Source organism: Sesamum indicum, linkage group LG8, assembly GCF_000512975.1.
Source record: "Sesamum indicum cultivar Zhongzhi No. 13 linkage group LG8, S_indicum_v1.0, whole genome shotgun sequence".
In the NCBI taxonomy this organism is placed as follows: Eukaryota; Viridiplantae; Streptophyta; class Magnoliopsida; order Lamiales; family Pedaliaceae; genus Sesamum; species Sesamum indicum.
The window spans coordinates 17,896,819-17,917,301 of record NC_026152.1 but is presented as its reverse complement, the minus strand read 5'-3'; the positions used below and the strand labels follow the sequence as shown (position 1 = coordinate 17,917,301).

At 35.0% G+C, this 20,483-nt stretch overlaps 1 protein-coding gene across 2 annotated transcripts; it reads left to right on the top strand.

Annotated features, from left to right (window-relative positions):
• LOC105169187 (phosphatidylserine decarboxylase proenzyme 2-like) lies at positions 6,410 to 20,377 on the top strand. Of its 2 annotated transcripts, XM_011089530.2 has the most exons (21): positions 6,410 to 6,812; positions 6,946 to 7,025; positions 7,677 to 7,701; positions 8,408 to 8,467; positions 8,687 to 8,755; positions 10,282 to 10,374; positions 10,454 to 10,504; positions 10,947 to 11,030; positions 11,545 to 11,636; positions 13,782 to 13,937; positions 14,353 to 14,437; positions 14,707 to 14,818; positions 15,068 to 15,168; positions 17,160 to 17,207; positions 17,729 to 17,875; positions 18,279 to 18,374; positions 18,604 to 18,678; positions 18,766 to 18,858; positions 19,443 to 19,529; positions 19,623 to 19,673; positions 19,947 to 20,377. In XM_011089530.2, the coding sequence occupies exons 1-21, from the start codon at positions 6,600 to 6,602 to the stop codon at positions 20,049 to 20,051; spliced, it is 1,923 nt and encodes a 640-aa protein (XP_011087832.1). In that variant the 5' UTR covers positions 6,410 to 6,599; the 3' UTR covers positions 20,052 to 20,377. The 2 variants fall into 2 exon arrangements, with proteins under 2 accessions (XP_011087832.1, XP_020551599.1); XM_020695940.1 differs by lacking the exons at positions 6,410 to 6,812; positions 7,677 to 7,701.

Here is a 20,483-nt window from a genome sequence, read left to right as displayed (position 1 = left end):
GGCATTCATGATAAAGAAACTTGTGCACAAGTGGAGATACCACTAGTAGCAGAAATTGACAAAAACTCAAGTGACTTGCCGGGCCCTTTCCATAACTTTGGCATAACTCAAGTTATTCTAGGCAGTTTATGCATCTAAAACTGAATGAATGCCTGTCCCATTACCTTTCAAGCTCATCATCAAGAGCAGATTTAATTATATTAGTGTGAAATGTGAGTGTGTTGAATAATATTAGTTCCTGCTTTTGATTGTTGGCGGTGTTTACGGCTGAAATACCTTGTACACAGTAAACCTGTAAAGTAGATTGACTTGAGTAAATGGCTTTTCTCGTTCATGAGATGGTATAATATAAGACTCAAAATCGAGAAAGGTGCAGTCAATCTTGATTACAAGAAATTAGGTTCACAAATTACTTGAGTAAACTTTGACTGTTGTGCATATCCAACACTCCAAAATGAGCTCTAAAGTAACCACCCAAAAGAGGTTTATCTTGCTAACGTGATAAATCTGAGGAGGTAAGAGCAATGAGTACAGGATAACAAGGGATTCGCAGCTGAAATTAGGAAAAGAGGAAATAAAACTGAGGCTGCCCATTTATTTCATAAAGTAATCTTGGTTACATGCTGCCAAATAATCAAACATAAGCATGCATATTCCAATCTCCTAAATCTAATGCTAGTAGTCATTATATACATGAAACTACCAGCTCTTGAACTTTTTTATTGCTAAAGTACAATTTGAAAGCAAACTCTTTCTTCATCAACATAACTTCAATACCTGGTAACTGGTGGCGGCAGAAGCGTCTTCACAAGAATTTCTCCAGTAGAGCCCCACAAGTTACCAATCCAAATTCTTGTAAAGGCAGGAATGTTCCACTAGAGAACTGTTTATCGGTGGCCAAACTGTAACTTCCTACAATGACAAATCATGCAGATTACAAGCAAGCCCATCCGTCTAGGTGGATCCCAGTTAGCCACTCATCTCTTCCCTGATCTACCCACTCAGGAAATTTCCTCTCCATTGATACATACTGCTGGAAACAATGCAATTATTATTGTCATTAACAGGAAGTAGAAAAATAAAAACAACTTCCACTGGCAAACCCAGTTAGCCCTCTTATTTGACTTCTGAAAGGAATCAATAAACCACAATAAATATGCTGTCAACCCACCTTCTTTACATCATTTTCCAAGAACCATCGTGTTATTTGAGGTAGTTATCAATATTCGTTACATTTTAATGTAGTAAACCACATTGTTATAATGAGGGATGCACTAGGAATCTAGATGCAGTTAGAAGAAAGCTCAGGACAAATAAAAGTGATAATCCACAACAAAAGAAAGGAAAAATGGAGGGAGGCATAAGAAATGGAGAAACACGCAAAGGTGAGGGAAAAAACACAAGATGTTTCAAGTAAACCAAAAATATTTGAGGAAAACAATTAATATATCGAGAAAATAAGAGGTAAAAAAATATCTTTTCAGGTAACCATATGATTTATTACAAAGGATCCAATCAGCACATCCATCATTTTGGACCATAACCATGCACGTGGGTCAAGATTCAGCAAGAGGGGAGGCATACATGCGGCATACATCTATGACAAACCAACAAAGATCACCAATCAGAGCCAATGGTAAGCAAGCCAGCATGAAACCAATCTATAGAACTTTCAGCACTGTCAGGTGACATTAATAAGATCCCTTGACCAATTTATAAGCTGGAGAATCTGGAGACCCTGAGTGCTTATAAAATTGTAAATAGCAATATTCACACAATTAATGGTTTGTAGATTAAAGTTCTTCATAAGACACCAACTCAGAAGAAGCATCAGAAAGGCAAAAACAGAGTTGTGCCAACACATACTACAGAAGCTCACGATCTACAACTCTCTTCTTCAGGAACTTTACAATCATCCTTGCACTGTCCCTACAGTAAAAATGAATAACAGCAAAGTCTCAGATTCTACAGATGGAGAGACACACCTGAAATACATAGAAAAAGGAATTTCTGACTCATGATGTTGCTCACATCCTTTTCTTTCATAATTTCCATCAAATAAACATTCAGGGACAGATATGTGTTTCTAAAATTCATTATGAACAGATCCTTTAAAACAAGACCCTTTTAACACAAAAAGGAAGGAAAGCTACAAACTAGAAAAGTTTTTGAATTATGAAATGCAATTGTATACAGAACAGAACTTCAACCAAAGCGTTCCTTCGCCAAGGAGTAAACCTTGGATAGAGCATGCGTTGTGGTCAAATTCCGGCCGTGACAAAACAGTGAGATACAGCTGCAGCAAGTAAAATAGAAACTCCCGCAAGACTGGAAGCTACTAAGCCAGTAGGCCAACTTCATTGTCATTTTCGAACAATATCTTCAATAGTAAGAAAAAAAAGGAAACATGCATACCTAGAGAGATAATATTACAGTCATCTACTTGAATAATTACAAAATGGTGCAGCTACAAGCCACAAGGTATATCGGTTGAACAACCAAATATGTCATTTTTTAGCTTTAAAGAAGAAAAGAAATAAAATTTCATGTCCACATCCTGAAGATGACAATCCTACATTAATAGTTAATTAGGTTAACATTAAATAGGGAGGCACAAAACACAAAGGTTTACTGAAAAAACTTGAGGATGACTAGATGAGGAAAGATTATTAAATTAATGTGCGTGTGTGTGTGTGCATGCATAAGACAAGAAGCAGAAGTCACCCCGGTGCAAAGGATAATAATTTCAAATAGACATAAACAGCTTAAAGAGAGTCCATTAAACCACCAGCCATCCTCCCATTAAAGCCACAGAGATGCATAAATAGTAATGATGACAACCAATTGTTCGAGTAGGATGTGCATGAGCAAGGTGGTCTCTTATATGTACCCACCTATATATGAGAAGAACAACAAAGAGAATCAAAATGAACAGACCCTCTTTCCCAGAACACAAACAAGTGTTTGTTGAGCAGATAAATTTGCAAGAGATGTTCCAGTTCCATGAAGCGAGCTCTTTTGCAGCAATTGAAAAATAGTATAGAGAAGAAGAATTGCAACAGCTTCTATCGTATCCTGAAGCAATGTTGACAATAGAACTAAACTGGACCAAGTGGGATATGGGAAGTTTCCCTTCTAAAACGATTACTAGCCCTTCCAAAATGTGGGAAAATCGCAATAGAAATTACTACTTGCCAGCCGCTGTTGCAATAAGTGATGCGGCCTCTTGTTCCATCAAGAAGGAGAGAGACTGCAAAAGCCATAAAAAGAAGAAAGAAAGACAAGATAGGGGAAACTTTAGTACAAGGCCTTATTGTGAGTTACCCAGGGACACAAGTCCAGTAGGCAAAACGAAAATGTCTACTAACACCTGAGAGTATCAGGAGGGTACGTAAGCACAGCTGTTAGCGCATACCCTGAAGGGACAACTATATCTACTTAGGGTGTCCTGTTCTCACAATTTGGCCATATGAACAAACAGGGTGATCTATAAGATATACTTTCTAAAAAATTCACATCAGAACAGCAAATGTTTATTTCCTGTATGTTGTAACATTTGTTATCCTTTCACGTAGTACTGAGTTTGGCATGCTGGAAAAAGTGCATGATCTACTATCAATACTAATATAACTTCTAGTCTAGTATGTAGTATCAGCTAAGCAAATCCTAGACATGGAAGCAATAAGCTGCTCAATAAAAGCGCAAAACATGAATAACATAGGCAGTTGATTCTCGACTTCCTTATTTCTATAAAGAACAAGCAAATAAGCCAAGACGCATCATGCCTTAGGTAACCCTGCAATGCACACCTCCAACGTTCTCAATCAAGTTGCAATCATGTTTCACAGACTGTCCATCATAGCCATTTATTTTTCCTCTTTTACATCATGAATACCACTTAATAAAATATAGGAGTATGCCACCACCTTCTACTCGCTTTCACTGTCATTTGTCTGGAGATGCATTCTTGTGGCAAAAATCCTTGCTAGTATTACAAAAATGGTTCTGTTTGCAAAACTCGTCCTAATATTCTTGCCTTCTGGGTACTAAAACATACCAAGAAACACGAGTGCATGACATCGACAGGGAAACAGAATAAAAATTTCTAAGGCAGCATAAGGGAAAAGGATTAACAAAAAGTAACAACAGAAAGGCAATTGGTATTCAAATACATTGCTGCGTTGCATCCATTCTCCGCGAAAAGATTCAAACTACTTGACGGGTTCTTTTCATTTGACTACGGGATCCCAATCAAACAGGTGGCGGGCATGTTAAAAATCGCAATAATCTAACAACAATGCCACGTTTACGGGGCGTCAATGCCGCATTGATGAACACACGAGAACATGTCAGCCTCCAGCCATCGCTTGCTGCAGGCAGAATTGGAAAAAGGAGCATCACCTTGATAATTTTACTGCAGCAGCAACGTCACTTTACCCACTCACAAACTAAAAAAGGCAGGAAAGAGACGATGAGTTTTTGCTTGGGCCTGAAAATGGGAGGAACCAAACAGGATAACTTTTCAATGAAAGGTCCAGCTTTGGGCCTCAAAGTTGGGTCTTATTTCTCGTTTATTCTTTTACAAAAATAAGATTAAATATCCCTCATATTTTAAAAGGGTAATAACACTGTTCTATTCTAATATTTCGTGTAATTACACATAAATTTTATATAATTAAAAAAAATACACCTAATGCTCCTGACATCAATTTCTATCTAATAAATAAACTTATTATTTATTCAAAAATCACCTAATTTATTAATATTAGCAAAAAAATTGAATCTCGATTGCCTTATCACTAGCTTATTGCAAGTCAAATAAGTATTTTCTGATCAAAAAAAATATTTATTTAATTTGTAATAAGTTAGTAATAAGTCAATTGGAGATAAAATAAATTTTCATCAAACTTTTTTGTTAATATAATCAAATTCGATAAATTTTTAACTAATTAATGGATCTATTACATAAACAAACATCAGACATACTAGATGTAATTTTTCAAATCACATGAGATTTATGTACAATTATACCAAACCTCATGAAATGACGAGTAATTATCCTCTTTTTTTTTTTCTTCAAAAATATTTTTAATACGAGAATCTCATAAAAAGTTAATTACTAGACCAAGAGATTCTTTTCTTTCACTAAGTAAAGACAGAAAAAAATAAAATAAAACGACTTTTTTAGAAAAAATAAAGTGAGAAAATAGCATCTACTCTATAAATAATTTATACCTTTCATAAAGCTTAAATTCTAAAGCCACTTTGTTAATATAATACTTATAAAATTAACTTTAATTAATTCATTTGGGATAAAAATGGATATTACAACATTTGAAAATTTTAGCAAGTGAAAAATCAAATATTCGAAATCAATGATACAAAGAGTGATGCGAGATCAGATAAAATGATATAAAATGACCAAAATATCCCCAATTATCGTTAAAGTGACAAAACACTTACATCATTCGTATATTATCATTCGGGTCATTACAGTGCAAATTTAAAATTCTAAATAATTAAATTTTTTATTTTTATAAGCCCATTTTTAAAATAAATATTAACAAACACTTCTGCCAAAAAAAAAATATTTTAAACTGCTTATAAACTCATCCAAATGTCTTTTAAGCCTGAAGAGGTCTGAAGTCTTTCTTTACATTGCCTTGTCATAAGATTTGGTGTGGTTATATATTGACACTTTTAGTTTGACATATTACATTTATTACTCATGTGTTTGTTTTTATCTGATAAAATAGACTCACTCGTTAGTCAAAATTTACCAAATTAGATGATATTAGCAACAAAATTTAATTAAAATCTATATTTATTTCAAATGATTTATTACCGACTTATTTCATGTCAAATATATATATACCAAACTACCCTATACATTTTCACACTAATATTGTAAGAAAATATATCATCAACTTTATAAGAGTATTTTTAGTTAGAAAAGATTTGATTAACCTATAATAAGTGAGTAATAAGTTAATAAAAAATAATATGAATTTTTATTAAATATTTTTGTTAATATCGACTTCGATGATATTTTATTAATGATGATTTATTTATGAAAAAAAATAAATATTATGTGTACTAAATATAATTTTATAAATTATAGCATATTAGTGTGTAGTAATATCAAATATCAAGAAGGCAATATAATTATAAATTATCCAAAATTACCAGAAAACCATATGAGATATTTATCTTTATTTATTTATTTTTAGGGTAAATTATTTGTCTTTATTTCAGTTGTCACTTTCACGCATAAACCCCTCTCCATTCTGGATATGCTGCTGTCTCCGGCCGGGCCCCAATTCACACTGACATCATTCCACTTTATGTGGAACTGGATGAATTATGAATAACAGGACTCCGTCCCCCCACCCCCACCCCACCCCACCCCACCACACCCCCTCCCCTATTTCTCGATAGTCAAAACTTTCTTGATTGCCCTCTTTTGAATCATATCTTGCTTCCTGTCGCAAAATAAAGTCGTCTGTGCGAAATTATAGCTTGGATCACTGTCTCTGTCTGTGTTGGAGTTGTTTCTGTAGAGTGTAAAGTAGGCTGAGCAGACCCGAGTGAGGGAGAAAATGGGTCATGCAGCTTCGAAGCACGAGAACCCGGATGAGTCAGCGGACACTTCTGGGGCCACGACATCAAGAATTGCGAAACTCCGGCAGCGCCTCCACCGTCACCGTCCCCACTTCCGCCGCCACCACCGTGACACGAGTTCAGAGTCCACCATGCGCAAACTACTCAAGGAGGGAGACTTCGCCGGAATCGCTTTCCTCCGCATCATCGGCGTACACCTTCATGACATACTTTTTGTTCTAATTCAACCATCGCTGTTTGTTTTTCATTTTTTTGGAGTTTTGGTGGAAATGCTTAATGGGATTCCAAGTTGTGTTTCTTTGTTCTTTTTGTTGGGTGGTGAAGGCGAAGATGAAATTCAAGGACAAATGGCTTGCATGTGTTTCTTTTGGTGAACAGACTTTCCGAACCGCTATCTCTGATGAGTTAAGTCGTTTTTGTTTTTTTATTTATTTTCCCTTTTTTGGTTTTTAAAATATTTGATCGTGATGTCAATCAATAATTTTGATACATTAACTCATATACGTTACTTGTGAGCTAGTTGTAATTTTAAGTGCCAATTCATTTTCTGACTCCTGCTACATTGAATTGAGTTTCTCTCTAAATATGTGTTGTGCACTCTATTTGTCTCTCAGAAGAAGCGAACTGAGGTATCTACAACACATAAATTCCAATGTAAAAGAAAATTAGCTAATCCTTCTGGCAGTAATAAGCATTTTGCGAATAGTTTTGATGAAATAGGAGTTTGTGTGGATAGAAATATAATGGAGCGGAGAGTAGATCAGTAGCTTTCATTAAACTATTGCTTGGTTTTGTGTCGGGCCATTTATTGGATTATTTTATTTTTGTATTCTGTTGTTCTGCTTGTCAATTGTTATAAAATTATTTCTTGTTGTATTCATTTGCAAATATATTTTTTTTCATATTCATGAGATGACTTGATTATACAAATTCTTTTGGAAACGATTGGTAGTTTTCATGTGTATATATAATCATGCTTTAAAGAAAAGTTTCACTGTCCATGGATATTGTCTCCCTGTCTACAGGCATTGACACTGTTTTTGTTATTTGTACAGCACGGACCAACCTGTCTGGGGTTCTGTGAGTATCTCTTAACATTATTTTCATTGAACACATAAATAATCTGTTGAAGTCCATGACTCTTATTTTTTCATTTCAACAACACATTAATTTTAGACAATGCATTGTTGTGGTCTGTAAACAATTGAGTCCTTTTTCAAATGACATGGCTAAGAATCTTTGGCAAATAAGTTTATAAAATTTGTTGCAATGTGGGGTGTGTGGATTCTCTATACTTTTAGGAGGACTGTTAGATGGTGTTATGATGTTGTATCGTGTGAGTCTCTGGCATGAAAGAACTGCCAGGTCTTTTGAAAGAATTGAATTTACTTTATGCATACTAAGAATTGATACTTGGCCGTGTGCTTTCTCTCTGACCAAATAGTATTTCTGTGTATTTAAAGCACTCTTTAGATCCACAATGGAGTAAACTTTTCATATCTTGTAAGGGGCGCGCTGAATATTTTACCCTTAAATTGCATGTTTGTAACATGCCATCAATTTATTAACCAGTATCAGTTAAGGCATATGAGTTTGACATCTTACCCAGTTTCTCTTATTAGATGATAAAGAATCTTTGTTCTGCCATAGCAGTTGGTTTCTCCTGAGCCTCTAGATACTGTATTTAGTTATATCATGGTCATAATCATCCCTTGAACCAGGGTCTTCAATGATTGTTTCAATATAACAATTTTCATAATTTGAACTATGGCTTCATACTTCACAGGAGAAAAAGCTTCTTTTGGAAAGAAATGGGGCACATGTTGCAAGAATATCTGTATTTGAGGTGTGTTTTCATCTGCTGTCATTAGCCATCTCCTGATTTTTTCGTCATCAGGGAGAAAAGTTTTCATAACAACCACTATTATTTTTCTCTCTCCATCTTCGTCTCATTCATTCCAAGTATATGATGATATTGTTTAATTCATATCATGAGTTTTTATGCTCTACCTTAATATGTGCACATGTCAACTGAGTATTATATCATTCTTTATTTTGGATGCAGACTAACAGAATGTCCAAGAACAATCTTATTGGTTTCTGTGAGATTGATTTATATGATTTTCTTACTCGGGTGAGATACACTGGTCTCAGAGTTTTATTGTTTACTATTTCAACATGGTGGACATGTTAGTGGAACGATAGTTCATTTATGGCATTTTTCTGTTGGTGCACGTGTTCAGAAAAGGAAGCAAACTCGATCGAACTCCTGAAATTAACAAAAAAGTCTTAGCCTCTAAAACATTTCCAAACATAGGCTTGGGTTACGGCCCCTCTCATTTCTCATTGGAGGAGCTCTATGGAACATGCATTTATTGTAAACAGTTTATAAGAAGAGGCATATAGTAGCATCAAGATTCCCATATTTTATCATGTTTTGTTGGAGCAGAATGTTAGTTGATAAGGCAACTGTAATGCTAAAGAATAAAAAATATGATAACTTGTTAATTTAAGAAGACTTATTTGTGCTTGGGCTTGAAATGCGTCTGCTCTTTCTTGAAGTGTCTCATTTTCTGCTTTTGGCTGGGGTGTATGTGTGTTATTGGTGCATGGCCATTGGTGATTGGTAAAGAGAAGGTGAGATAAGTGAAATTAAGCTGTCAAAATATAACACTTTATTACTTAGGGGTGAAAAAGCAAAATTAGAACATGACATAGCCTAACTGTATGGATTACTTGCTATTCAGTTATTTCTCTTTGCATGATAAATTAAAGATGACTCTTATGCTAGTCATCTTTGAATAGAGTCCTGAAATGATCTTTGTCTTAATTGATTGAATATATGATTTATTGGTTATCTATCAATCATGAGCTATTTACTTATAACGTGGTCTACATAGTGTCCTACCTATGAACGTCTGGTTGATCCGAGCTTAATAGAAATATCTGAATATTATAGGTTCAGGTTCAGCATGTTTATTGATGTTTAGTAGTTATAACCAATCAGTTATTTACGAATAACCCATAAATTGAACGACAACAATAGCACATTATTTTTCAGGAACCAACTTAATGTATTTCCTGAATTATAAAACATGGAGAAGATTATTATTCAACTGAAAAAGTAACAATTGGAAATAGTGAAGAATAAGAAAATGACACTGATGAATATTTGATGTTTTGGGGGTAAAAAAAGCCAAAGATATATGGTACAATTTGCCTTTTTTTCTTGATTTGTTTGCACTGACGTATGTAATTTATCAAGTTTTAGGTTTGACAAGATATTCTCAAACTTCCTTTTTATGGCTGAAGCTTTTCACTCTTGGTCTTGTGACCGGTAATTTGTGTCTAAAGCTTGGATTTGAATCAAACAATTTCCTTGTGACAGATTTAGGGTTTTCCTTTTAATTTTTACCTATTAAATATAGCAGTACAGTGTAAAATTTTTAAGATGACATTTCAAATCTAGTATGTCCAAGATAATCGTGTTTTGAAGAAACAGTATCGAAACCACTCTTTGATTAAATCTAACAATGTGACTATCACATGTATTATTATTGTGTTTGTTACCTTTTTCTTTTTCTTTTCTACTTGCATAGATGTGTATATATGAATTGTTAGAATGCTTTCTTTTTAATGCTCAGATCAAATATTTTGTAGGATTCAGATTCTGACATTGAGGATTATGGCCTATTAGATCCAGCATCTTCTGGAGGAATTGTTGGCACTATAACCGTGTCTTGTTCCATTGAGGTGCAAATTTCTTATACCTTCATGTCTGCAGAAAATACGCTATTTATATGCCTTACACTAATTATTGTAACATTTGTAGGACCCAATGGAAACAGAAATGAGTTTTGCAAGGCGTATTTTGTCTATAGTGGTATGTATAACTCTTGGCGTGTGATATCATATCTACCTCGCCTCACTAAATCATACTGATGAATGAGAATTGTTGCTAGTGTTCCATTGGCATGCTAATAGTAATTTTCCTGTACTCCTTGGTGTCTATGCATTGGAATGTATGTGAATTATGACAAAAGAAAAGACGAAGGGTTTATCCTGGGTTGAAAAATTTAAACTGGATGATGATCCTTCACTAGTCCCATAATAAGGTTTCTTTCTGGATGCCATATGTAATCAGAATGCTCCATTGGTGTGTAGTGTCAATTTTGAGAGGTTAAAAGAGGATAAAGTCAAAGTTACCTGACAAGTTCTTTAAGATGCAAGAATATCAACAAGCGTCTTGCCACGGTGTGGGTTGTCTTTTCCTTGTAGTTCAAAAATTATAGTTACATCTACCCTTTTTTTTTGCCATTATACAGGATTACAATGAAGATGGAAGTCTTTCGTTTAACGAATTCTCCGACTTAATTGATGCATTTGGCAATCAACTGGCTGCCACCAAGGTTTGCATCTGAAATTTTAGAGTGTTATTCACATTTCTGAGATTCTTGAAGCATTGGTGAGTGTGTTTTTATTGCGAGAGTTGGATACACGAAGCAGATTGCATCCTACTTTCCCTAGTACTGTTAAGAGGCCTTCTCATTCTTTAATCTGTGGGCTTGCCCTGCTCGTGACTCGGCTTGGTCTTGAACAATCCGGCATTACACTGCACAAAATCATACAATTGTATTTGTTGCTTTCATCATGAGCCACATATTTCTCCAATCAAGAAATCAAAGTCAGCAGATGTAGCTCTGTTGTAACAATCATATAAGATCACCATCTTTTTTTCTTCTCGATAACTATAAGATCCATAAATTCAAGTTCACTAATGTGATTTGAGGATGAGCATACATCATTTCTGGCTATAGATGCTGTGCAATAAACTGAACGCCAAAGTCTCGTTAATGGCAGAAATATTAATAACTGTGTTTCAATATCTGTTTTATCTTGTCCGTCATTTTGCTTTGTTTTCAGAAAGAAGAACTTTTCAAAGCTGCTGATGAGAACGGAGATGGCATTGTCAGCCTGGATGAGTTGGCTATGCTTCTAGCTCTTCAACAAGAAAAGTAGGCTCTTAAAACATCTGTTAATTTGGGAAAAGATTGTGGGGTTTTTCTTCTCAATATATTACCATTGATTTTCAAAGAATAAGTAATATTTATGCTTAACGGCTCTCTGGTATATCCTGTATGGATCCTTTTGGATTGATTAACTTGTTTTCCTTCAATATTTGACATGAGAAATTAAAAATCTTCAATTCAAGGTTTGTTTATTTATAAACATGACCTCTGTTTATAGACAAGAATCTCCTTTTACTCACTTATAATTACAGCACATAATTCTTCTTCAAATTCATGGTGCTATTGATTATGTCTGTGACTAGTGCAAAGGAAGGGCATGCCCTATGTATAAGCATAGATGCTCTCTTTCTTTGAATCTGTAGTCAACATTGCCTTTAACCATCCTTGGTGTTGGTTGTGGGTGATTTTCTTTTTATCCCATAAGCAACTGGAATAACCCTTTGCAATTTTCCTACTTTTATTTCCTTCTCATTTTTTCTTATCTTTTTAATTTTTCATGTTTCATGGTGAACAGGAAGTTGTTCATTTGTTCTAAATAAGTGGAGGGATAGAAGTTGTGTAGGCCTAGAAAGTTTAAATGTATAGCCACCCTCCGCCAAAGTGCCCTCAATAATCTTGGTTAGCATAAAGGCCAAACTGATTGTTACTCTGGTTGAAGTTATGTTTGTTGCTTTCCGTCTTCACTTGTTCTTTGTTTATACTATGTATGACCATCCAGAGAACATTACCTAGTCAAATATTAATATCTAGGAATTGGAAGTACATCCACCAAAATAGTGATGGACTTTGAGAAGGCCAAAAACTGAACATTTCCATGCTAATGTTACCCACTTGCAATTTGTATTCCACGCTGGTGGCATTTGACTCTCTTCATTTACATGACTGCTATTTGTTCCAATTAGACAGGCTTGACATATTGAAAGCTTTTAAGTTAGATAAACTCAAGTTTTAACTTTCTTGTTACCTATTGAGGATAGTTTTGGCGGGATAAATACTCCATTGGACTTTTCATAAGCTTCTGTCATTTCAAAATATAGTTGCCCACTGCTTAGCATTTTAAAACTCCTTTACCAGAAACTTATTTCTTGCATTAAGATAATTTATAAGGAAAAGAAAGCACTTCCTGTATAAGTTAGAAGTTACTAGTTTCTATTTCCTAAAAGAAGGATGTGGCACCACTAAATTGGAGGTATAGATCTGGCTATAAGCATACATAATTTAGGTCTTCCTATATCTCTTTTGCCTTTTCTCCTAGATGGTGTCTGTAAAAATAAATGCTAAGAAGTCTGGGACTCTGGTGACAAGGATGAACACAATGCAGAACCCAACCAAATTAACTACCGAATGTAGAAAATACAGGAAATTGTTCATATTAGAGTGGTGCTTCCTTCTTCCAGTACCAATTGTTGTACTCCCTTTCGTTTCTATCCGTGCCATTCACTGAACTAAAGTCCCACAAGGTCATCTCCGGTGGCACAAGGCATTTCTACTGTCAAGGGGACTGCTAAACCCTAATTCTGTGCTTCCTGTATATTAAAACATAAATGCATTTGTGATGCACTAAAATGGTAAACTAAATATGGCATTACACTCATTCATGCCAGTAAAACATATGGATTTATTTCATTGTGCTATTTGCCTATAAAGACTGCCATCAGCACTTAACTTATGCGAGTAAGCTAGTCTTCCTGAATCTTAACTTATTCAAACTATAGTTGTATAATTGATAATTTACGGGTTAATTATTAACTCGCCTGTGCACATTTTGGTATTCCCTTTTCTTTTAGGCTGGAAGGGGGTGATCATGAGATCTGACTGGCATGATCTTCTAGTAGGACACTGCTGGTTCTTTAGCCAAACTTTGTTTAAGGTCCTATATTTTCTGATTTCCTTGGTATAGTGGGCCTTGGATGTATCAGAATGCCTTATCTACTAAGTATCTTGGATCTAGTGAACAATGAGCTGAAAAGATATGTTAAACCTCAGTAAGCATGGTCACCACTACTAGGTTTTCCGTTTTTAGCAATTGTTATCACTAGAAACCCATTGCTATTATATAAAACTTTAAAGATTTTTCATTATAATGTTGCACTACTCTTACTTTTTCTTTAAATTTTTTTTTGAGTGCAGGGATCCACTTATTAACTGTTGTCCTGTGTGTGGTGAAATTCTTCAAGTCTCAGATCGGTTGAATACTGTGGTTCACTTGACTCTGTGTTTTGATGAAGGCACTGGAAATCAGGTTATGACTGGAGGATTCTTGACTGATAAGCAGGCTTCAAAAGGGTTAGGACTTAAATTTCTCTTGCTCCTTATTATGAGTAGTATTTGCTTCTGGATAGACATAAGATAGCAAGGTTAAAAAATGTTCCAAGAAGGACCATGTATTATGGAAATTCTCAACTGCTCGAGACAAGATTTCATTGTAAAGAAATGAGATGCAAACCATACAAGGGTACTGATCCTCATGTGCGTGCATGGTTTAGTTGATTAAGACAAAGTACCTCTTATTATCTACCTATTAGTATGAATGATGTTTTTATGTTGTTGATCAATATGGATGATGCTTTCTTGGATGGATTTTAGCCGTGCAATCTTCTTCTTACAATTTTGTTTCAGTTACAATAAGAATTTACAACCATTGTAGTGGATAACTATCTGTTTTCATTTGATTTGTCAAAGATAAACATTGTCTTCGCAGGTGGATGTTCAAAATTAGTGAATGGGCCCATTTTTCATCCTATGAAGTTGGGTTGAGGTCTGGATCAAGTGCTTCACATATTCTGGTACTTTTTCCTTCACAGCTCATTTTCCTGGTAACATCTGTGTGTGCCTGGAAGAACTTGTTTTAGTGTAATATTTGTGTCATTAAATTCCTCTGCATGTGAACCATGGATGTTGTTTTGCTTTTAATTCATGTACATTCATTGCCAGCATGTTACTTGATATGATGATGCTCAAAACTAGCACTGAAAGGAGAGGGATTTTCATTCTAATTTCTATGAATGCAGTCAATTCTTAAGAACCCCCTGAGATACTCTTTTTGATTTTTCAGGTTTTTGATCGGCGAACAAAGCGACTAGTGGAGGAAATAATTGACTCCAAGATTATTTTATCTATGAGAGCCATTTATCAATCTAAAGTAGGACTTGGCCTCATGGACAAAGGTTGGCGTTTAATATATAAGTGCTGCATTTTAGTTTTTTGAAAGAAATATTCAATATTTGTCTCTTTCATGCATCTTCATCTTCTTGTTTTTTAGATTTTGATAAAATTCTTTCATCATTTGTTATTCTGCAGTGCATTTAGTTTGTAAGCTCTAATGGATATTTTTCTTTTTTCCTTGTGTGGTCAAGTCAAATCATTATTCACTCTTTGCATATCCTTGATTTGTGGAATTCCTTATATGGATGCAGGGGCAAAAGAACTCTTGCAAAGCATCTCAGAAAAGCAGGGCAGGAAAATGGAATGCACTGAATCTGCCAAGAATATTCCAGATTTTATTAATATGTTTAAGGCATGAAATATTTTTTGAACAAGGACTCCACCAGCTCTAATTGCATTTTTCACTTTGAATTAGGTGTATGTTCCATGAATTTTAGTTCTAACCAGCGAAAGGCGTCTTTGTCTAAGTGACTACCATCAGTTTCAATAGTTTGTCAGTTGTGAAACCTGTTTTAATTTGGTTGCTTCATTTCCTGTGGTTCTTGATTTCTTGCAGTTATGAGTTTATCAAGGTTGTGTCCTTTTCTTAAGCTTGCATGAATCCTTTTATCAGGATAGGCTGAGAGAAATGGCAATGTGATTGGATGTCTTCTGTCAGGAAGAACTATTTATAGAACAAACAATTTTTGCTTCATTTATTTTTCAAGCTATTTCTGGTACATAATTATTCTGACCTTGTTCTAATAATCTCCAAACCGATCATAATTATTTGTTCTTCTATAATCCAATATGTTAGCTCATTTGTGTGTAATTGCTGTGTCAAGGAAATTCTCTCCTGATCAATGGATATGTTACTTTGTTTCTTTTGTGAATGTTATCCAAGTGTTTGTTGCATATCTGTGGAAATCTCCTTCACGTCTAATAGATTCAATTAGTTTGCTTGGGGTAATTGCTAAGGTTGAACGAGCGGGCATATTTTTTCACCTTTCTACATATTTGCAAACATGGTGTCATTTCTTCTTCTGCATTTTCGTATATGCTAAAGACTGTGGATCAGCATCTAGAAAGACCAAATACTGAATAAACCGGTCGACAAGTGCCTCTACTTTTACTTGCCATATTGATCAATATTAGAAGACTTTATACATGATGGTGGTGTACTCTTAAGACAGAATTTAGAACATCTAGAGCTTATCAGTTGTGATCTTCTGTGATTTCCAACCAATAAATCTACTCTTGGTCAGAAAAGCGAGATACCCAACCCTGTTGACTGATTGTACTTCTGATGTCAGATGATGACTATCATTACCTGACTGTATCACTCCCTACTTAAGCAAAGGATACAGTTTGACTCTCAAATTGATCCCAAGTCAAGAATATATTCTTTTTGCTAATATTGCTGTCAAACAAAATCTTCATTGACCAACCAGTGAAATTGGTTGAGTTCAGCTTTTTATCCAGTTATAAGTCCAGTACTCTTCATTTTCTTTTAATTGCTTGCCTGTCATTTAAGTTGTATCTTGGTTTTCATGTTCTAGTAAGTGAAATTTATCTGAGACATTATCTTCATCTAATCATTTGCTTCCCAGAATGAAAAAGGATAGGAGCTTTTGGCTGGTTAAATGTTATAGCAAATTGAAGTTGGGTTATTTGAATTTCAAATGAGTACACCCGGTACATGTTCCTGGGCACAGATCAACTTGTATTGAACATTAAACTCCTTTCATGTAAATATATGGAAGACCTCATACTAGAGCTGATTCTAGAATGTTGGCATCCAAGACTATGCTTTTCTGCTGTAGTACTTAGTCAAAGTGAAAGCACTTGCATATAGTTTCATGCAATCACATAATGTGTCAAATGGTGGCATATTATAATTCAACATGAAAAGAAGCCTTGGTCAAGTAGCTACAGATTGGATTCTTCATTTTGTTGGGCGTGGCCTTAATTGTGATTTTGACTCTAGTACCAGTGATCCCTTTGTTGTTTTGATCCTGTAGGAAATAAGACATGATTCTGTTATAGTAAAAAACCAGGCTGATCAGACGAGGGCGATAATTCATGTAGTGAAACAAAATCTTTTCAAACTAGGGCGATAAGTAGTGAAGTCATGTAGTTCATCAAATCCCCTCCTAACGCCCTTCCCCTTCCTCCTTCCTCCAAATGTGTTTCGTGCATCCATGCATGCACATTGTGCATGAGTGTCTTCAGCCTAGTTTCATACTTATTGCCATCATTGAATGGAATCATAAGTTTTTTTTTTACATGTTCTCATGTCTACGTATCGAATCAGCTTATGGGAGAATATCTGTTCCTTGATTGCTTTAATTGATTATGTTGCAGGATCAAATAAATCTGTCTGAAATCAAATACCCTTTGGAGCACTTTAAGGTTGGTAAAAAATTCGAGACTGTATGGTATTTTAAGCTGTTGCTTGTGTTGTTACATTTCAACTCCACCACCAGTACTTGAGTCTGGATAATTGGGGAGTCGAATTTGTTATTTCCTTTTGCTAGGAAAATGACCACGTTGTACTATTCGCCTGTATGCACTTAATCCAACTCATCCCCCCTCCTTCCCCTGTAATTAGGATTATGCAAGTCCTTATAATGTTATCTTTGTAAATCGTTGCTGGGTAATGATGAGAGAATAGGGTACCACACAACAGTCATTTAAGCTATTTCAATTGCATGCTTGAATGTTCCATGATCTGCTATTTCCATTCCCTTTGTTATTAAGTACTGAAGATTCAAAGATTACCACTTTTACACGCTGTCTCCATGGATTGCATTCACTTAATTGGGTGCTCACAAATTTATTTCTTGCTTTTTCTCTGTCAGTATGTCCTTTTGTTTTGTATATTATAAAACTCCTTGTGATATATGATTTTTTTTTTCCTGGCCTGGTTGCAGACATTCAATGAATTCTTTATAAGAGAGTTAAAACCTGGTGCAAGGCCAATTACCAGCATCGAATGTGACGATGTTGCAGTATGTGCCGCTGATAGCCGGTTGACAGCATTTGAAACTGCTTCAGATGCCATGAGATTTTGGATTAAGGTATAACTATATATCTGTCATGCAACCTCAGTAGCCTTCTGTGTGTTATGCTGTGTTTTTACCGTTGTCTGGTCATCATCCAATAAGTCTCTGCAGGATGATTCTGGAGCGATGTGGTCTATGAGAGCGAAATTTATAAAGCACATGAAGTGCTAGTAAAATTACTGTATATCTATTGATAATATGTGTGCTTGTGGCCAATTTTTCTGTTCTTGCTTTATAAATTTTTATGTTACTCTTTCCTCTATACTTATTTTCTGACATTTCGACAGAGCTTCACTGAAATTAGAGGAAATTGGTCAGACTACATCTTAGCAGTCATCTAGAAAGGAGTATTCTTTATTTTTCAAATATGCTTTTCTGCTGTATAGCATCTTATTCAGAATCTCTTTTGTTAAACTAGGGAAAAAAATTTTCTATACAAGGTCTTCTAGGGAGTGAAGTGTCCTCCAGTGCCTTCACTGATGGTAGTCTAGTGATATTTCGGTTGGCACCACAGGTACTCTCAATTTCTCTAGTTCTTGAACTTGATTTAAGGTTCTTGAAGAATTATCAGTTTTACTTGCTTGTGAGGTACTTTCAGTTTCTCTTGTTCTTGAACTTAATTAAAGTTCTTGAAAAATCATCAATTTTACTTGCTTGTGATTTCTTTTTATGCTGGAGCACGATTTATTTGTCAAAGTAATATCTACATTAATGCTGAACTCAGTCCCTCCAAATTATTGCAGGATTATCATCGATTCCATGTTCCTGTATCTGGAACTATTGAGAAATTTGTGGATATACCTGGATGCTTATACACGGTAGTTTTAAACTTGCTGACACATTTGATGACATTCTGTGGCTTATCTTCTGATGCGTCGTTTTGTTTGCTGTCATCCATCTTCAAGGTTAACCCAATTGCAGTGAATAGCAAGTACTGTAATGTGTTCACTGAAAATAAGCGCGTCGTATCTCTAATATCGACGAAAGAATTTGGAAAGGTTTGTCACTATGAACGATTTCTTCTACTGTTTTCTGTCGAAGACAAGATATTTGTAATTTCACAATCCTTGTCATATACCAGGGGCTAATCATGTCTGCTTATTCTGTAGGATTATGTACTGGCAATTTCTACATTTGTTGTCTTGATTAAATTTTATTAATAATGATGATGAACTTTTGTTCTTCACATGGGGACTTATTTCCATTTAGTACTGTTTGAATATATTATTTGGGCATTCTGTTTGGCTTCGCAATCAGCCGACTTGGAGATTCTTCTTGCAGTTATTATCTTGACAGTAAGTGGGGTCCTCAGAACCTGGAATTTAAATGATTATGTGATGTCTCTCCACGGATTTTTCTTTTTTCTTTTCCTTTTGGCTTTTCCTTGCATTATGTGGATCTGTGAAAACAAATCACCTTTTTCTCCAAATGAATAGTTGGTTTTTCATTTGTGATGTTGGGATGTAGTATGAAGTTACTGAACTATAATAAATTATGACTTGTGGGGACTCGAATTTACTTATTATAATGACAACAGAACAACTTATTATCAACTCTGTAAATGAGTATATCTCGAATGCAGGTAGCATTTGTTGCTATTGGAGCAACGATGGTTGGTAGTATCACTTTTTCCAAAAAAGAGGGTGACTATGTCAAGAAAGGAGATGAGGTTCATAGTAATTGACTTGGCTTTAAGTTTTCTTTCACAAGAAATTTTGTGTTTGAATTTATTTGGTATCTCATTCATTAATTTTACTTGCAGTTTGGATATTTCTCATTTGGTGGAAGTACCGTCATCTGCGTCTTTGAAAAGGTTAGTATCAGAACCTTCTGGAAAATTCGTGCTTCCCACAGGGCAATAACACAAGTTGATAAAATTTAAGATATCTTCTGCCGGTGGACTGCTTTTCCGTTTACATATAGATCCGTCACAGAATATTTCTCATAAAAAGGATCTTTACATTCACATTTCAATATCAATTCCTTGGACGGTTGATCATTCACATTCTTGTATTTTGGATTTTTTTTCATATTATTTACTTATTGAAGGTTGCACTAATGTCCAAGTATATGTGAAATACTGCAGGATACAATCAAGATAGATGAGGACCTCTTGGAAAACAGTTCAAGATCACTCGAGACCTTAGTCTCTGTTGGTATGAAGCTGGGTGTCTCCATTAAGAAATGCTAGAGTACAGAGTTGCCAAAGTTCGCAACAATTCTGAGATGGGCATGAAACTAACTCTAAAGCTTACAGATGACTAGCAGTGCATGTACGTTGTTTCCTATTTGTTATTTCTCAAACAGATTGATGGCTACCTAGTCGTCTTACCTGACTGGATATGAAGTTATTGCCAATATATGGTGTTCTCTGAGAGTGCATATATGGAGAAATTCTCTGTACAATGTATTGCTTTCTACATTGCTGGTGCTGGTATTACTTGTAATAACAATGTTCAAGATATTCATTTTAATGTCTTATGGTCTATTCGAAGAATTATTACATTCTCGTCTTAATTGGCTTTTACATCTCTTACTGGTGAATGAAACTTATCTTTCCATGGACTTAGCAAAAGATCATGAAAAGCTGCTAACAGAGTGGTCTTGCAGAATCTTCTGTTTA

Bases quoted from the DNA above. Each gene is read 5' to 3' on its own strand.
- LOC105169187 (XM_011089530.2), top strand. From the start codon at position 6,600: ATGGGTCATGCAGCTTCGAAGCACGAGAACCCGGATGAGTCAGCGGAC. The intron at 6,813-6,945 runs GTACACCTTCAT...TGGGTGGTGAAG, and splicing joins CTTTCCTCCGCATCATCGGC to GCGAAGATGAAATTCAAGGA. The intron at 19,674-19,946 runs GTTAGTATCAGA...GAAATACTGCAG, and splicing joins TCATCTGCGTCTTTGAAAAG to GATACAATCAAGATAGATGA.